General features: G+C 42.6%; 1 protein-coding gene across 1 annotated transcript in view; it reads right to left on the bottom strand.

Moving 5' to 3' along the window:
- LOC144669513 (kinesin-like protein KIF18B) overlaps nt 1-17,838 on the bottom strand; it is an 81,619-nt gene that overhangs the window by 54,242 nt on the left and 9,539 nt on the right. The window contains exons 2-3 of the mRNA XM_078531981.1: nt 8,907-9,264; nt 5,299-5,456 (exon numbers count right to left, since the gene is read on the bottom strand). Coding sequence (XP_078388107.1) covers nt 5,299-5,456; nt 8,907-9,225 — 477 coding nt within the window. The 5' untranslated portion in view covers nt 9,226-9,264. The remainder of the gene's footprint in view (nt 1-5,298; nt 5,457-8,906; nt 9,265-17,838) is intronic.

Below are 17,838 nucleotides of genomic sequence, written 5' to 3'. Positions count from 1 at the left end.
GTATAAAACACAAATGGCTTTCACAATTACTAAGGAATAACATCACCCTAACAGCAGAGATCAATGTTGAGACATGAGAGTATGCAACTTGCCTGTGACTATGACTGCCCTGTCAACACTTACTGCCCAGAACGTCTATCAATATTGCTTACTTAAGGGAAGTACCAAAGGAATGCCAGAACCCATTGAACATATTGACAAAGTCCTACTATTCATAGAGAACAAAAGGAGAAAAAAATATCCATCTCTCATCTCAGAAGGTCTTTTTAACATGAAGACCTTTTCTGTATAGTCTGATACTATCCCTAATTTGGGAAAGGATATTACTTCAAATTACACTTATTGAAAAGTATTATGTTCTTAGTGTAATGCTAGAAAAAAAGCAAAAAAAACCCCAGAAGAAAAGCAATGTCCCCAAAAATAAACAAGCAAGCTTAAAAATATGACTCATTCAAGCCAAGGTGTGATAACTTCACCTAGGGTGACTCACTCACTTGGGTAAGGATAATAGGTGCACTTCAAAGCCTTGAGCTATTGCTCAATCAGATCCCATGCAAAATACAGTTATCCAAAATACAGTTAAAAATAAAACCTTAATTCCCATAGATATTCGTTATTTTCTACATTGATATTAGAAATTATGCAAAACTATCTTATTATAGTACATTATTTATGCCTTATTTATTTATTATTTCATGAGATGTTGGCATTGCCGGCAAGTCCAGCATTTGTTTCCCATCATTAATTGCCCTTGAACTGAGTGGCTTGCTAGGCCATTTCAGGGGGCAATTAAGAGTCACCCACAATGCTGTGGATCTGGAGTTGCTTGTAGGCCAGACTGGTAAGGACAGCAGATTTCCCTCCCTTAGCCTTAGTGAACCAGATGGGTTTTTATGACAATCAATGATTGTCGAATAGAATGTTATCGATTATTGTGAAGGGAATTAAATACAAAAGTAGAGAGGTTATGCTTCAGTTATACAGGGCATTGGTGAGACCACATCTGGAACTGTGTACAGTATTGGTCTCCTTATTTAAGGGAGGGTGTAAATGCTTTGGAAGCAATTCAGAGAAGGATTACTAGGCTAATAGCTGGAATACAAGGATTGTCTCATGAGGAAAATTGTATAGGTTAGCCTTGTATCTGCTGGAGTTTAGAAGAGTAAGAGGCAACTTGATTGAAATGTGCAAGATCCTGCAGAGTCTTGACAGGGTGGAAGTGGAAATAATGTTTCCTCTTGTGGGAGAATCTAGAACCAGGGGTCACTGTTTAAAAATAAGGGGCTGCCCATTTACAACAGAGATGAGGAGAATTTTTTTCTCTCAGAGGGTCGTGAGTCTTTGGGACTCTCTGCTCCCATCACCTTTTGAGGAAGGAGTCTTAAAAAATATTTGAAGGCAGAGGTAGTTAGATTCTTGATAAGCAAGGTATTGGGGAATGTGGAGTTGAGGTTAGAATCAGATTAGCCATGATCTTATTGAATGGCAGAGCAGGCTCAAGGCTCAAGTAGCCTACTCCTGCTCCTAATTCACATGTTCATATGATGATAGTTTCATAGTCACCATTACTGTGGCTAGCTTTCAATTCCAGATTTTATTAATTGAATTTAAATTCCACCAGCTGCCATGGTAAGATTTGAACTCATGCCCCCAGAGGATTATCCTGGGTCTCTGGATTACTAGCCCAGCGATATTTCCTCTATGCCACCATCTCCCCACTAATACATGTTAGCATAAACTTGCAGAAAAAAGGTTCAGCCACAGAAAATTCAATTCCAGTAAAACAAAACACAGCAGCATATATTACAATATTAATAATCAATGCATTCCTTTAAACATGGTTAACTGATGTGAAAGAACATCCTTTCATTAATGATTTCATTTGAAATCTAACAACAATGTTACAAGTGTACGCACGCACTTGAATGTGGGCGGATATCAAAGCAATGTGTGCCCATTATGTAAGTACTTGTTACATTGTAAATATGAATACATTACTTCCACTTTCCTTTTCTTAGAGAAAGTTACAATTACTGAAGACAAGCCTCTCAGCACAATGATATTTACAGACACAAACCTCTCAGAAAAGCCTTGATCATCACAGGAACTAGAGCTCACAGGATGTACAACCTTGGAAAGGCCTAGAGAACAACGGCAATGTCATGTACAAAGTGCACAGCAATCACTTTGAGGATTGATAATCTTAAAAAAACTTATACAAATCCATCCTTGTATTATACATACATTAATGTGACTGACTAGAAAACTGTGCTTTCTGCTTGATAAGACTCAAAATTGTGGCTTGGTTTTGAAGGGTGCGCTTATGCTAGTGTAGGTGGAATTGAGAATTAGTTCCTCAAAAGCCAAGAGACCAAGAAAGCCAAAAAGCCATAGCCACCTGTTACAGAAAGCAAAAATCTAGCTACAATAATTAAATGTTTTGCATCCATAATATTTTAACAAGCCTTCTGCTGATATGGGCCAATATTCCTACCCTTCCCCTTTCTCTAACATCGAATAATCAATAATCAGAAATCACAAGGCAGCCATGTCAGATTTCCAGCTATTTCAAGTATTTATCTTCAAAGAAAAACCTAGGTACAGAGCTTCCTTGAGTAAAACATTTAAAATTGGACACGATGTAGCTTCAACAAACTGTTAATTTAGTGCATGGTTGAGGGCAAATGGAAAGCACAGCATGATTGCACTAGGTTGCATGTATTATGGCATGACAAGTCATAATCGACCATAGACTGAAAGGAGCAATCACCAATGCAAGCATCAGAAAAGAAGGGGCTGGAAATGAGTTATGATGGACGAGGGAGTTCTACAGACTGCATGTGTTAATGACCCTGTGAATGCTTTGGAACATTTTATTGCGTTGAAAGTGCCATATAAATGCAAGTTGCGCGTCGGCTAGGAAAACACGCACTCAACTCCAAACGACAATGCACCCAAGGGCAAGAGCCCGAGTCATATAAATCTGTGAACAAAGTCAGGAACCATCATCTAGCAAGAATTGCAAGATAAATTGCACATTGGACCTGTTCAGCAGTTAAATATTGTTTTTACCTCCTTTACTCGTTGTCTGGGTCTGTCTTTTTACCAGCTATTCTGTTCCTGTTCTGATGTAACAGATTCTAAGTCATTTTCTCTCTCCATACTCCGGTTTCTATTTATCCCTTACCACTTATGTCCCAATTCTCTCTCTATTTTGAAAGATGATTATATGTTTTTGTACACAGTTAGCATAAACACTGCCAAAATCAAAAGTCCAAAAGCAAAGGTTCCAAAATGAATTTGCCAGTATGTCACAACATGGTCTGCAATCATTTTAATATCCAAGAATGGATTACTTGACTGATCCCAGAATTTGAAACAGACTGTTATTTCACAGAATGTGGCTAAACACTACACGTTTTGTTTCACTGTCCCTCCAATCCCCATCTAACACCAGAGCAATGTAATTTAAAATGGGCTCCAAAATTCCTGATTATTCTGACACATGAAGGAACATGGTTGAGGATGTTTTTATTGAAGAACACAAGTGGCAAGACTGCTTAAGGCATTACACATGAAAATGTTAGCCAGGACCACATGAGTTGAATCCAAGTGCAGTTTCCGTTTAATAAAACACAAGATCAATTTAGAGAATTAATAGTTTCTTGAAGTCAGTCTCCGAGGCATGGCTTTCTGTATTTGCTGAATTTTAAAATTTCCTGTTTCTCTCTGGCAGTTATTCCCCAGAATCTGTACTAGTAGTATTAAATCTGATCAGATTAACAGTTTGCAGTGTTTCAAACCTGATGGCATTCACCCAACACATTTTTAATAGCATGACGACAAATGCTAAACCCTAGCAGGGAAGATTATTATTTCACACATCCCAATTTGTCAGCGGCCTGTCAGCATTTAACAGCTAAAATCATTATTACATCAGACATTATACTTACACATCAGTGCAGAGCTCCATCCAGCTCAGCAGCCTACAACTCTATTTATGTGAAGCAGCTACAAAGGACCACTTTGTAAAACCACTTCGGTCGATAACAATCAGGAAACTTGGAGGGGCTTACAAGTTGGCAATCTCACAGAGGAGTCCAGAGGATCTGAGGGGGCAAACCTCGAATGGTTTATAATCATCACTTGAACCCAGAGATGAGATTGCTGCTTATTATTTTCAGATACCCATTTAAAAAAAAAATAATGGGAAAGCTTAATTTATTCCATTTTGGCTCAGGTGTTTTGGCAATGGTTGACATCACAGCCAATGGCAACAGCCAGCGTGCTCAGAATTGTTAGTGTTTCAGCTTGAACGCTACCATGCAACCACTGTGATGTAACAACTAGTTTAGAATATTTGATTTGATTACTAGGTAAAAAGTGGTTGGATAGTTAATCCATTGTGCTTCAGTACCACACAGAAGATCAGATTTATTTACATAGGTTCTCTGAACTGTATGGAATCTTTAGTTATAGAACTGGTCTTTGATGCGGATCAATGTTCAAAATTGGCCAGAAGATCAAAAAACAAAAATATGTGTAGACCAGGAAAAGCCCCAACCAAGACTGCTGGACACACATGAAAATCTTCAGTCTCAAGTACATATGCCCAGCCCCTGCAAACATCCACAAGCTCTGCTGAGTATTTATCCCACACACCAAGCCTTACTAGTAATTATCCCTCACCATCAGTCTTGACTGTTGCTCATTAGATCTGATAATAATCAATACAAGCTAATAATAAACTTACTTGCAAGCTTCTTCCAGTAGCCATTATCATTTGTAGTCTGTTCACAAACATCCACCCCTTTCAAAACAGCAACTGTGCACTCATCAGTTTGAGTTGGGAGTAGATAAATAGCTGATTATGCTCTATTGTGATGTCACCACCACACAGAACAGTTACACCTAAGGGAAATCAACTATATCTTTAGTTAATCAATTCTTTGCTGGCAATTCAGTTGAAGTTCTTTGCTCCAGCATTGGTGGCCCAGCTTCAATTTCTCAGGCCCCAAGCTCTGGAATTTCCTCCCTACCTCGCCATGCTTCTCTAAGTCTCTCCTTAAAGCATATCTCTTTGCCAAGCTGTTGAGCATCTGACCTAATATCTCCTTATGTGGCTTTGTTTATTAATGTTCCTGTGCAGCACCTAGGGATATTTTGTTATGCTAAAGACACTATATAAATTGTTGTAAAATGATAACCGGTACATAAAGGAGTGATGTTAAACAAGGTTCATCAGTCTCTGTCAATATACTTAGCATGTGAATTTTCTTAAAAAGTGTGTCCACTTGCCTCCAAATATGAGACAGCAACTTCACAAATTTTCTCATCTTTCATCTCTTCGATTCTCTCATACAGCTGCACCATAGTGTGATACATCACGCCAGGCTGATCAGCACTGCCCAACATTGTATGGGTCTTCCCAGATCCTGTTGCACCATAAGCAAAGACTGGAAAAATAATACACACAGTACATTAGAAATTCTTTCAGTGCAATCTCTCACCGGCAAGCAAATGACCCTTTACCTCAGTGCTCCTAAGCAAGCATGAAAGGAAAAAGTAACTGTGATGAAAAGTCGTATTGCCCTGTCAAATGAGAATTTTTTTCCCCCACTATATATCTTTGGACAAAGATGATGTAAAATCTTTCTGTTGGCTGGGGGTGGGGTGAGGCGGGGAGAATGGGGACAAAAGAGGACAGAAAGAGAGAGGGGGGTAGGGAGGGATTAAAGGAACAAGAACTTATATATTTTTTACCTTTCATGACCTCAGCATGATCCAAAGTGCTTTACAGCCAATTAAGAATTTTTTAAAGTTGTAATGTAGGAAATTTAGTAGACAATTTGCATACAGCAAGATCATACAAACAGCAATGCGATAAATAAATAAATAAAGCTAGGTAAGTATATGAGGAAGAAGGGAAGAGAGGATTATGCTGATTATTGGATGGAGGAAGGATATGAGGAGGTTCAAGTCAAGCATCAATACCAGCATGGACCTTTTGGGACAAATGGCTGGATATTCTATGTAAAATAACCTGATAATCTCTCTTAATGATGCTAGTTGAGAGATAAATATTGGCCAACACATGAGAGAGAACTTCCCTGCTTTTCAAATAATGCTATGGGATCTTTTACATCCACTTCAGGGAGCAGACATGGCCTCAGTTTAACGTCACACCTGAATGACGGCAGAGCTTCACTACCTCAGTACTGCATTGAAGTGTCAGCCTAGATATATGAGCAAAGCCTGATCCCACAACCTTCTGACTCAGATGGGGGAATACAGCCCACTGGCCTAAATTTTCACATTTAATTACAACTTAAAAAAATCACTCCATCATATCTGTAAATATTCAACCGAGAAAGACAAAGCCAGCATAGGACCTGGACCTGAATATATTCCTCAAATGGGCAACTTGCCATCAGTCAATAAGAAGTTACAATATGGAGGTTAGCAGGCACCTTACACAAAGATATATTATACCAGGTCAGCATGATCAGCAAATTGTACCTGCTTTTCTGGAAGGAGGCTCAATGGGCCAAAATAGATTAAATTGGATTAATCCCCTTACATCGCACTTCTGCTCAAAACAACTGTCTTCTCGACTCTACATATGAAGCCTTCACTGTGGATCACTCATCAAGGAATGGAGAAAGAATGCACTAGTGATTACTTTGTTTGCCTCTCAAAAATGTGAGCCAGAAGTAACTGCTGTTAGCTTTTTTTTTGCCTTCAAGCTGATTGAACCTAACCACAAGTAATGGATAGTTGCTCTATAAAGCTTCAAAGAATTAAACTCATTAGGCCATTGCTGACAGGATTTGTATTAACTAATAAGCAAGAATGAATTTTAAGCTATTCTGAAGTGAGCTACTAAAATAGCAGAAGCTCAAAAATGTTCAAGTGGCTGGCTGCATACTCTCTGCTTAAAATTACAGCCAGTAATGGATCCATTGCAATGTTACCTTAGGGAGTTAGTATAATGCAGCAATCATGGAAAGGGTTAACATTGATTACAATTCAACATTCCAGCATTAATTGCAAACATCTTTATGCTTTGATCATTGACAGACTGTATTACAGAGGTTATTACTAAATTTAAGCAACATTGACCAGATTTAGTTTAAGCTCTAAATTTTAAAGGCAAACGAAATATTTTCTGAAAGTCTTTATATTGTTAGTTTCTCTGATGCAGAATACTAGCCTTTTTGGCTACTTAAGTGATTTATAACTGGCACTTAAGAATTGAGTGGAATACATGATAAACCTATGTTTTAACACAAATAAAACAGAAAATGCTGGAAATAACCAATATGTCTGACAGCTTTTGCAGAAAAAGAAACAAAACTGGTTCTGATGAAAGGTTATTGACCTGAAATGTTAACTCTTTCTCGCTGTCTATGCTCTCTCGATGCTGCTGGACTTGCTGAGTTTTTCCAGCATTTTCTGTATTTTGCTTTTGGGCAAGCTACTGTCTTCTAGAAATGAAAGAAAAAAACAAAGGGGTGGGATAGAGAGGGGGGAGCGGTCGGGGAAGGGGAAGTGGGGGGGGGTGGTAATGGGAGGATGCCATTTGAAAACTGGGAAGTAGGAACTTGCATCATAAGTAAGAAACATATCAAAGAATTAAATGTGCCCAAATCCATTTAACCATGAATTGCAGAAGCTAAAAACTTTGTTAGAGTGGTCCGTAAACCCTACTTTTAACCATAGCACTTATAGATGTGATGTTTATTTTGCATTATTCTGGTAATATGCAGGATGATACAAGCACCACTTAATATTTTGCACTGCTCAGCAGTACCTTTTTGTGCTTTCAGTGTTTTTCTTTATTTTACAAAGATTTTCCCACCCTTAGGCAAACAGCCTGATTCACTAACAGGTTGCATTGTAGACCTTTTGTAAATAACTGGAAGTAGTATGAATTAACCCAGGCTACATAGCATCACATCACAGTTTGCTAAGTAGGGTAGTCTCAAGAGACAACAAAAGCCGCAAAGTGGTGTCTGAAAGAGGCAGCTATTGTAGGGATTAAAAATGACATACTGGAACAACATGTCTTTATCTCTGAGAACATGTAATCAATGGCTGCAATGTCTACCAACCTCAGAATTTAAAATATGCTGGCAATTTATTCATTGGTTTCCCTTTCACACCTAGGCTATGATAAAAGCAATACATGAAGACAATTGTTAACAGCTTAGCAAGATAGATACAGTGTCTTAGCCCAAATATCTTTGCAAATTTTCTGCATCAAAGGTTGTCATCAGTGGTGCACTTGTGCACAATTGGAATTTATTTCAGCCAAAGGCTAGCTCAAGGGATGAGGAGGTCTTGTGGCACAGTGGGTAGCAGCGTCCCTGCCTCTAAGCCAGAACTCCGGCTTCAAGTCCCACTCCAGGGCTTGATGGCCAAGGAAGGTATGTTCATAACGTGGCCAAACAGGCTGAGTATCAACTTGTAAATCCTTCCAGCACATGCCAGTGGCAGGCAGTAAGCGCAGGAGATTCCTGGTCAGCCATATTATGGAAAAAAATTGGAGCCTCTACCATCACTATAAATAGCTCCAGACTACAACATGCATGCAAAAGTGTATGTTGCCACAGCAACTCAGACTCCTTGTGGGGGGCCAGTTGGCTGGACAGCCAGTGTGGATCAGATTGGTGCCAACAGCACAGGGTTCAATGCTCATTCTGGCTGAGATGGATTTGGGACCTGTCTCCTTGCTCTACCGTGACACTGTGGGTCGGACCTGCTTTTGGGCAGAGAACTGAAGCAGCAGCAGCTGAAGGGAGCTGTATTGCTGTATTTTATTGCTTCACAAATGCACATTTACACCTGTGCTGCAACTACAGTGACTCTGTGTTTTCAAACTGTAATGTAGCTTTAAACCCTACCTGAGCAATTGTATCCATTCAAAACACCTTCCAAAATAGGTTTTGTTGTGAACTCAAACACCTCTTGCTGTGTAGAGGTTTCATTAAAAACTCTATCAAACACAAACTTCAGATCCTTCCTTTTCCGACAGGGCATCTCTCGGTTTCTGAACTTAGCTCCAGAAAACACATCATCGTTTGTGTCTTCCTTTGGGTCAAAGACCAGAACGTTTTCATCTGCCACTTCCACAACTGCATGGTTATCACTCTCCTGTTCTCGTTGATTCTGCGGCCGTATTCGGACAACTACAGTAACGTTTCCTTCTTCCTCCAGTGCCATGATAATGATTATAATTCTCACCTATCTTGCCTCATGTACCTGTAACCCAAAAAAAAAAGTCAAATAAAGAATTGATAGAGTATTCAGAAAGCAAGCAGATTGGGCAGCATCTGAGTTTACCTCTAGCAAATCTGAGTGTGCCCCTGACTGCCCAGATCCAAATCTCACCAAGTCATCAGGTGAGGGTATATTTCGGTGTATATTTCAATCCTCAGTATAAGTATGACACATGGGGTGGGATCAGAGATGCCATTCATGTCCTGAGTGGATCCTTTCTAAATCAAAGTAAATAATCCCCACTTAATTATGTTCTTTAACTGATGAATATATTGGCCTGGTTAGCTCATTTGACTAGACTGCTGGCGTGTGAATCAGAGTAATGCCAACAGCGTGTATTCCATTGCCATTCTTGGTAGATTTGGGATCTGATCTTCACCCTGCCCCTGAGAGTGGAAGACAGTGGTGGCAAACCACCAAAGACAAAAAATTGCTGAGAAAATGGCTCAGGATGAAGCATCAGCAGACAATGATCCAAGGCAAAAACAAAAATACATGGAAAAACTCAGCAGGTCTGGCAGCATCTGCGGAGAGGAGCACAGTTAACGTTTCGAGTCCGAATGACCCAACAGAACTAAGTAAAAATAGAAGAGAGGTGAAATGTAAGCTGGTTTAAGGGGAGGGGGTGGTGGGACAAGTAAAGCTGGATAGAGGGCCAGTGATAGGTGGAGATAACCAAAAGATGTCACAGACAAAAGGACAAAGAGGTGTTGAAGGCGGTGATATTATCTAAGGAATGTGCTAATTAAGGGTAGAAAGCAGGAAAAGCAAGGTACAGATAGCCCTAGTGGGGATGGGGTGAAGGAATCAAAAAAGGCTAAAAGGTAGAGATAAAACAATGGATGGAAATACATTTAAAAATAATGGAAATAGGTGGGAAAAGAAAAATCTATATAAATTATTGGAAAAAAAGGGGGGGATCGGAAAGGGAGTGGGGATGGATGAGAGTGTTCATGATCTAAAATTGTTGAACTCAATATTCAATCCGGAAGGCTGTGAAGTGCCTAGTCGGAAGATGAGGTGCTGTTCCGCCAGTTTGCGTTGAGCTTCACTGGAACAATGCAGCAATCCAAGGACGGACATGTGGGCATGAGAGCAGGGTGGAGTGTTGAAATGGCAAACGACAGGGAGGTCTGGGTAATGCTTGCGGACAGACCGAAGGTGTTCTGCAAAGCGGTCACCCAGTCTGCGTTTGGTCTCTCCAATGTAGAGGAAACCGCATTGGGAGCAACGAATGCAGTAGACTAAATTGAGGGAAGTGCAAGTGAAATGCTGCTTCACTTGAAAGGAGTGTTTGAGCCCTTGGACGGTGAGGAGAGGGGAAGTAAAGGGGCAGGTGTTGCACCTTCTGCGGTTGCATGGGAAGGTGCCATGGGAGGGGGTTGAGGTGTAGGGGGTGATGGAGGAGTGGACCAGGGTGTCCCGGAGGGAACGATCCCTGCGGAATGCCGCCGGGGGGGGGTGAAGGGAAGATGTGTTTGGTGGTGGCATCATGCTGGAATTGGCGGAGGATAATCCTTTGAATGCGGAGGCTGGTGGGGTGATAAGTGAGGACAAGGGGGACCCTATCATGTTTCTGGGAGGGAGAAGAAGGTGTGAGGGCGGATGCGCGGGAGATGGGCCGGACATGGTTGAGGGCCCTGTCAACCACCGTGGGTGGAAAACCTCGGTTAAGGAAGGAGGACATGTCAGAGGAACTGTTTTTGAAAGTGGCATCATCAGAACAGATTCGACGAAGGCGAAGGAACTGAGAGAATGGGATGGAGTCCTTACAGGAAGCAGGATGTGAGGTAGCTGTGGGAGTCGGTAGGCTTGTAATGAAATTGATACAGAGAGGTCAAGGAAGGGAAGGGAAGTGTCAGAGATGGACCATGTGAAAATGATGGAGGGGTGGAAATTGGAAGCAAAATTAATAAATTTTTCCAGGTCCAGGCGAGAGCATGAAGCAGCACCGAAGTAATCATCGATGTACCAGAGAAAAAGTTGTGGGAGGGGGCCGGAGTAGGACTGGAACAAGGAATGTTCCACATACCCCATAAAGAGACAGGCATAGCTGGGGCCCATGCGGGTACCCATAGCCACACCTTTTATTTGGAGGAAGTGAGAGGAGTTTAAGGAGAAAGTGTTCAGCGTGAGAACAAGTTCAGCCAGACGGAGAGTAGTGGTGAATGGGGATTGTTCGGGCCTCTGTGATCTAAGGGCCTGCCTTCAGGCAGAGCACACATGAATGAATGATGTATTCCAGAAAATACTTGCACTTTGACTATGGCCTTCAAAAGTAATTCATTGCATGTTATCCTTTTCACTCAGAATTATATAAACTAGCAAACTGACTTTTGCCACTGACTATCCTGCAAATGTTCAATAGCATGGCAAAAGTTTCCTTCCTAGTTTTCCCCTCCATTATTAAGATGGGGAAAATCTTCCTCCAAAAGGAGACTGTTTTAGATGTTGCAATGTCACTCATTTACTCATGCTCCCAAGAAAGATGGTAGGGCAATTTGTATTTAGGCAGCAAAAGCAAATCTTTCTACAAGGATATTATCCTCATTATATACACGCACTCCATAATAACTAGCAATTCCCATTATATGGTTCCATATTCTGGACTCTCAGACTACCCTGATCATACATATGCCAAACCAACAGGCCATCTTCATTGTGCCATATGGCTGGCCTTTCTCATTAAACAGTTGCAGACCTACAGCATGTCTTCAATACACACATTTGCCAGACAAGTTTTCCTTAGTAACAGATACATACGTTAGACAGATTGTCCTGATTACTTTCTACTGTACATCACTTCAGCCAAAAGAATACTTCCAAAAGAGATGTCTATGAGGGAATGCAAGGTTCACCACAAAATTACTGTGCCAATCACCATGAAATTACTGTGCCATAAATTAAGCTTAATCTTTTACATTGCAGATTTAATTATTTTAATTTCCCAGTCCAACATCTGGGAAAGGCTGGCTTTATTGGCATTGAACTTCTTTCTGTTTCTCAATTAGATGGTCCAGCCTTAAATCCTAATTTGATTGCTAATCTCAATCATGCCAAAATGCTGGAATTTTGACTGGATTGCTGGGTTGACATTTTGAAGTACCAAAACCAGTATATCTCTGTAGAATCATGCTTTCAATATAATTGGGTAGTAACATTAACATTCAGCCAGCTGCTGTGGTTTCCCTCTTCGAAGAAATATGAAAGAAGAAATCTAATCAAGGCACAAAGTAAGGCAAGATAGTTTAGCCTCTGGATTCCAAAAAGGTGTGTTTTAGACATCAGAAAAATGCATAGTGAGTGTTAACTCTACAGCACAACATTCAGTCAGGACTATTGTATTTCTAAGCCTCACTTAAACTATAAGGCTGACAACAGTAGGAGCAAAAAAGTATGAAGCTGGGGTAGTTGAGGGAGCTTTATCCTGCATCCAACCCATGCTTACACAAGATCTGGAAAAGCTTAACGGTGATAGAAGAAAATAAAAAAATGTTACACACATAAACATCACACCCTGTCCTTGCCACATGCTATATTTTCCATTTAATCGGATCAGCTTATCGTGGATTTGGCGACAACATTCTGCATGGGTCCACTTTCCAAATGTACAAAGCAGAAAAGATAGAATCATAGAATGGTTACAGCACAGAAGATGGCCAATCAGCCCATCATGTCTGTGCTGGCTCTATGAAGGAGCAATTCTTCCTGTACAGATAATAATCCAATTCCCTCTTGAATGCCTCATGTGAGAAATTGATTTTTAAAAATATTTTTCAGGAATATTGTGTCATTCTGTGAAGACTGTGTGTGTATGATTTAATTAAGCTGGGCAGAGATTATTAATAGGAGATAGGTTGTCTGGTGGTTTGAAAACATGAAAAGGATAGAGGTGTTAGGTTTGAGGTATAAGCGAATAGGTTAGATCTAACATTTGCATTTTTAGGTAAGTGGAGTTTGTTTAAATATCAAAGGGGAGTCCGAGGTAAAAAGAGTCATGTTTGCACCTTGCAGGAGTTCCATAAATAGCCATAGGTAAATAGAAGTGGGGATATTATATTTTATTGACCCGAAAGCAAAGACAGGATTAAAATATGAAAGATCTTACATTTGGAAGGGTCTGAGTTTCAAAGAGGTGTGAAAACAATGGAACCCGAGATGAAAGGGAAAAACAGTATTTTAGAGCTGTTGAGCTGTGAGATGTGAGTTATAGCAGCTGTAGCATTGGCTGAGAGAGGGTGCTGTTTGAATCAAGCATCCATTCAAGCCAGAAAAGCCTTGGGCTGCAAAAAGCAATGTTATTCTGAAGTTTGGATTTTTCACAGCAGAGTGGAAGAGAGTCACAGGTCATGTGGTATGCCTTTATTGAAGCTACAACAGTTTGCTATGGGTAATACTACTGGATTTTTTGAAGTTAAACATCTGTAAGGGAGCATTGCCTGGAAGGTGTTTACTTGCAAGTCTGACCAAGTAGCATGTCTTTTGGGGGAAATATTTTGTAAGACTAAGTTTAACTGTGTATATGTAATCTTGTGTGCTTAAGTTTTGTCTTTTTATTGTTAATAAAACTTTTACTTTTAATTTTTAAAATCTCAAAAGTGTTACTGGACTTCCTACTGCTGAGATCAGTACATCCCCTTCTTGTTTTCAGAATACAAAATAAAAGGGTATGGCCCGTAAGCCAAGTTTCCCTCTGGGATTTGGATTGTGCAGTAATTAATGTTGGCTGTGGTCATAACACTCAATTAAACCTGCCTCCACCACACTCTCAGGCAGTGCATTCCAGATCCTAACCATTTGCTGCGTGGTGTAAAAAAAGATTTTCCTCATGTCGCCTGTCCTTTTTGCACCACTTCCACCACTGACAACAGTTTTACCCTCTCTACTCTGTCCAGACCCCTCATTTTGAATACCTCTATCCTATCACCTCTCAGCCATCTCTTCTCCAAGGAGAATAGTCCAAACTTCTCCAATCTATGTAACTGAAGTTCCTCAACCTATACTTACTTAACTTGCCAAACAAATAACCTAATTAACGAGCCTCACTCAACATGAAATTACATTTACAGGTCACCTTTAAATGTAATAAAGCATCTCAAAGCAATTCAGAAGAAATAATAAAAACAGAAAATGTTGGAAAAACTCAGCAGATCTGGCTGTATCTGGGGAGAAAAACAGTGTCAACGTTGAGTCTAATATGACTTTTCATCAGAATCGCAGTATTTTGCTTTCAATTCACAGAAGCAATCTGATTCAAAGCCACACAATGAGATATCAAGACAAGTGACAAAAGCTTGATTAAAGAGGACAGTTTTAAGGGGAATCTTAAAGGAGGAGAGTTGGAGAGGTTTCGGGAAGTAATTCTAGCTTAGGTCAAGGCAGCTGAAGGCAGAGGTGCCAATGGTGGAGCGATGAAAATCAAGGGTATACAAGAGGGAAGAATGAGAGGAACATAGAGATTGTGGAAAGATGAGAATTTTAAAACTGGAAGCTTCTCAGACAGGGAGGTTAGTGAACACAAGGGTGATGGGCATATGGGTCCTGATGAGAGTTAGGATAAGGACAACTGAGCAGTAAATAAGCTCATGTTTGCAGCATGGACAGTGGGAGGCTAGCTTGGAGAAAAATGGAATAGTTGAGTCTAGACACCACAAAGGCAATGATTTGGATTTCAGCTGAAGATAATATGAGCCTGGGGTGGAAATGTTACAGGAGTGGAAGTAGGCAGTCTTGATGATGGAAGGGATATAAGGTCAGCTCAGTTCAGAGTCAAATTCAACTCCGAGGTTACAAAACTCAAACTTAGCCAGTGGCCAGGGAGAGACAACATCTGAACATACAAATTAGGAGCAGGAATAGGCCACTCTGCCCCTTGAGCCTACACCGCCATTCAATAAGTTCTGTGGCTTGAGAACAGAGCTTTTGAATTAGCAGATTCAGTAAGGAATAGAATGTTTATGACAAAAAGGAGGGGAAAAGAATCTTTGTTCCCAAATGCAATAAACTGTATATTAGCTACTTCATATAGAATGCTCTTTTGATACATTAGGCCAGGGGTTATTTTATTCAGTAGTTGATTCTAAAGTTGGTTTGAAATAAAAGTCTTTTCCCACTGCTTCTCAACTGAGGTGCATGTCCTTCATTCAGGTTATTTTGTTCCTCTTTTTATTCATGTAATACAATAATTTCTATCCCAAGGAAGATTTGTTGACAAGTGCCTGACAGTATTGCTCTTGATTTGGTTGCTCCAAGGTATGAGAGAAGAGACTGTATTTACTTTGTCCGCAACTAGACTGGGTGTTGTTTTATTTTTAAAATGAGACATGATTGTGCCTGTAATTGTCAACTCACAAAAATATAAAATGGGACAATTTCACTTGATCTGCTGCCATTTTGTATGTACACTGCTGCATGTGAACAACCTAGAAAAAAAGAATTAGAGCTTCAAATACCACAAACCTAAATTTAAAAATACTGAAAGGCTTGATATGTGTCTGAAAGAAAAAGGTGTAAGACTAGTGCTAGTTACAGGTTTCATCAATCTGTTTTGTGTCGATAGGATGGATATCATATAGATTTTATGTTTTAATGTATGAGGCTTCACCCCATCCAGGTTACAATTATCAATGCTCTGAAGAAGAGTTACATGGACTCAAAACATTAACTTTGTTTCTCTCTCAGATGCTGCCAGATCTGGAGTTTTTCCAGCATTTTCTGTTTTTAATTTCAGATTTCCAGATCCACAGTATTTTGCTTTTACATTACAATTATCAATAACTGGGCAAGCACCAGCAAATCCAGTCAGAAGTTTCCCCTCCTCCAACTAAATGCACAGACTAAAATTCACTGCTAAAAGCAGCACCATCCAAGATTGGGAGTTCTGAAAAACAGAGAGTCAGCCTCACGTATAAAGCACTGCCCAAGTAACTGCACCTTCAAAATAAATATTTATGGTTATATAGTACATTTCATGACTTGGGCACCCCAAAGCACTTTACTATCAATGGAATACTGTTGTAATGTAGGAAACGCAGCCGCCAACTTGCACGCAGCAACTCGCACAAACAGCAACGGCCAGATAATCTGCTTTAATGATAAAAGCAAAATACTGCGGATGCTGGAAATCTGAAACAATCTGCTTTAATGATGTCGATCGAGGGATAAATATCGTCCAGGGCACCGGGGAGAGCTCCCCTGCTGTTCTTCCAAACAGCGCAACCAGATCTTTTGCATTCACCCGAGCGAGCAGACACCGAGCTTCAGCTGGACGTCTCATCTGAAAGACGGCACCTCTGACAGTGGGGCACTCCCTCAGCGCTGCACTGGCAAAGCCAGACTTTGGTGCTCGAGTTGGGGGCTCGAACTCTGATCCGAAAGTCTGATGGGGAGGATTTCAAATCGGTGCCAGGCTGAAGAGACACCCAGGTTTTGGGGAGAGGGAGGAGGAGGGGGGGGTGAGGGGAGGAGGAGGGGGGTGAGGGAGGAGGAGGGGGGGTGAGGGAGGAGGGGGGGGTGAGGGAGGAGGAGGGGGGGGTGAGGGAGGAGGAGGGGGGGGTGAGGGAGGAGGAGGGGGGGGTGAGGGAGGAGGAGGGGGGGTGAGGGAGGAGGAGGGGGGGGTGAGGGAGGAGGAGGGGGGGGTGAGAGGGAGGAGGGGGGGGTGAGGGAGGAGGAGGGGGGGTGAGGGAGGAGGAGGGGGGTGAGGGAGGAGGAGGGGGAGTGAGGGAGGAGGAGGGGGGTGAGGGGAGGAGGAGGGGGGTGAGGGAGGAGGAGGGGGGTGAGGGAGGAGGAGGGGGGTGAGGGGAGGAGGAGGGGGGTGAGGGAGGAGGAGGGGGGTGAGGGGAGATGGAAGGGGGGGAGGGGAGATGGAGGGGAGAGGGGAGATGGAGGGGGAGAGGGGAGATGGAGGGGAGATGGGGGGGGGAGGAGGGGAGATGGGGGGGGAGGGGAGTGATGGGGGGGAGGAGGGGAGATGGGGGGGGGGGAGGGGAGATGGGGGAGGGGAGGGGGGGAGATGGGGAGGGGAGGGGGGGGAGATGGGGAGGGGAGGGGGGGGGAGATGGGGAGGGGAGGGGGGGGGAGATGGGGAGGGGGAGGGGGGGGGGAGATGGGGAGGGGAGGGGGGGGAGATGGGGGAGGGGAGGGGGGGGGAGATGGGGAGGGGAGGGGGGGGAGTGGGGAGGGGAGGGGGGGGGAGATGGGGAGGGGGGGGGGAGATGGGGAGGGGAGGGGGGGGGGATGGGGAGGGGAGGGGGGGGGAGAATGGGGAGGGGAGGGGGGGGGAGATGGGGAGGGGAGGGTGGGGGGAGATGGGGAGGGGAGGGGGGGGGGAGATGAGGAGGGGAGGGGGGGGGAGGGTGGGGGTGGGGGTGGGGGGGGGGGGGGAGATGGGGAGGGGGATGGGGGGGGGGAAGGGGGGGGGAGGGGGTGGGGGGGTGGGGGTTGGGGGGGGGTGGGGGGTGGGTGGGGGGTGGGGGGGAGGGGGGGGGAGGGGGGGAGAGGGGTGGGGGGGGGTGTGGGGTTGAGGGGGGTGTGGGGTGGGGTATATGTATGATATAT

The sequence above is a fragment of the Cetorhinus maximus genome, chromosome 29 (genome assembly GCF_964194155.1).
Source record: "Cetorhinus maximus chromosome 29, sCetMax3.hap1.1, whole genome shotgun sequence".
Lineage (NCBI taxonomy): Eukaryota > Metazoa > Chordata > Chondrichthyes > Lamniformes > Cetorhinidae > Cetorhinus > Cetorhinus maximus.
This window is presented reverse-complemented; position numbering and strand designations above follow the sequence as displayed.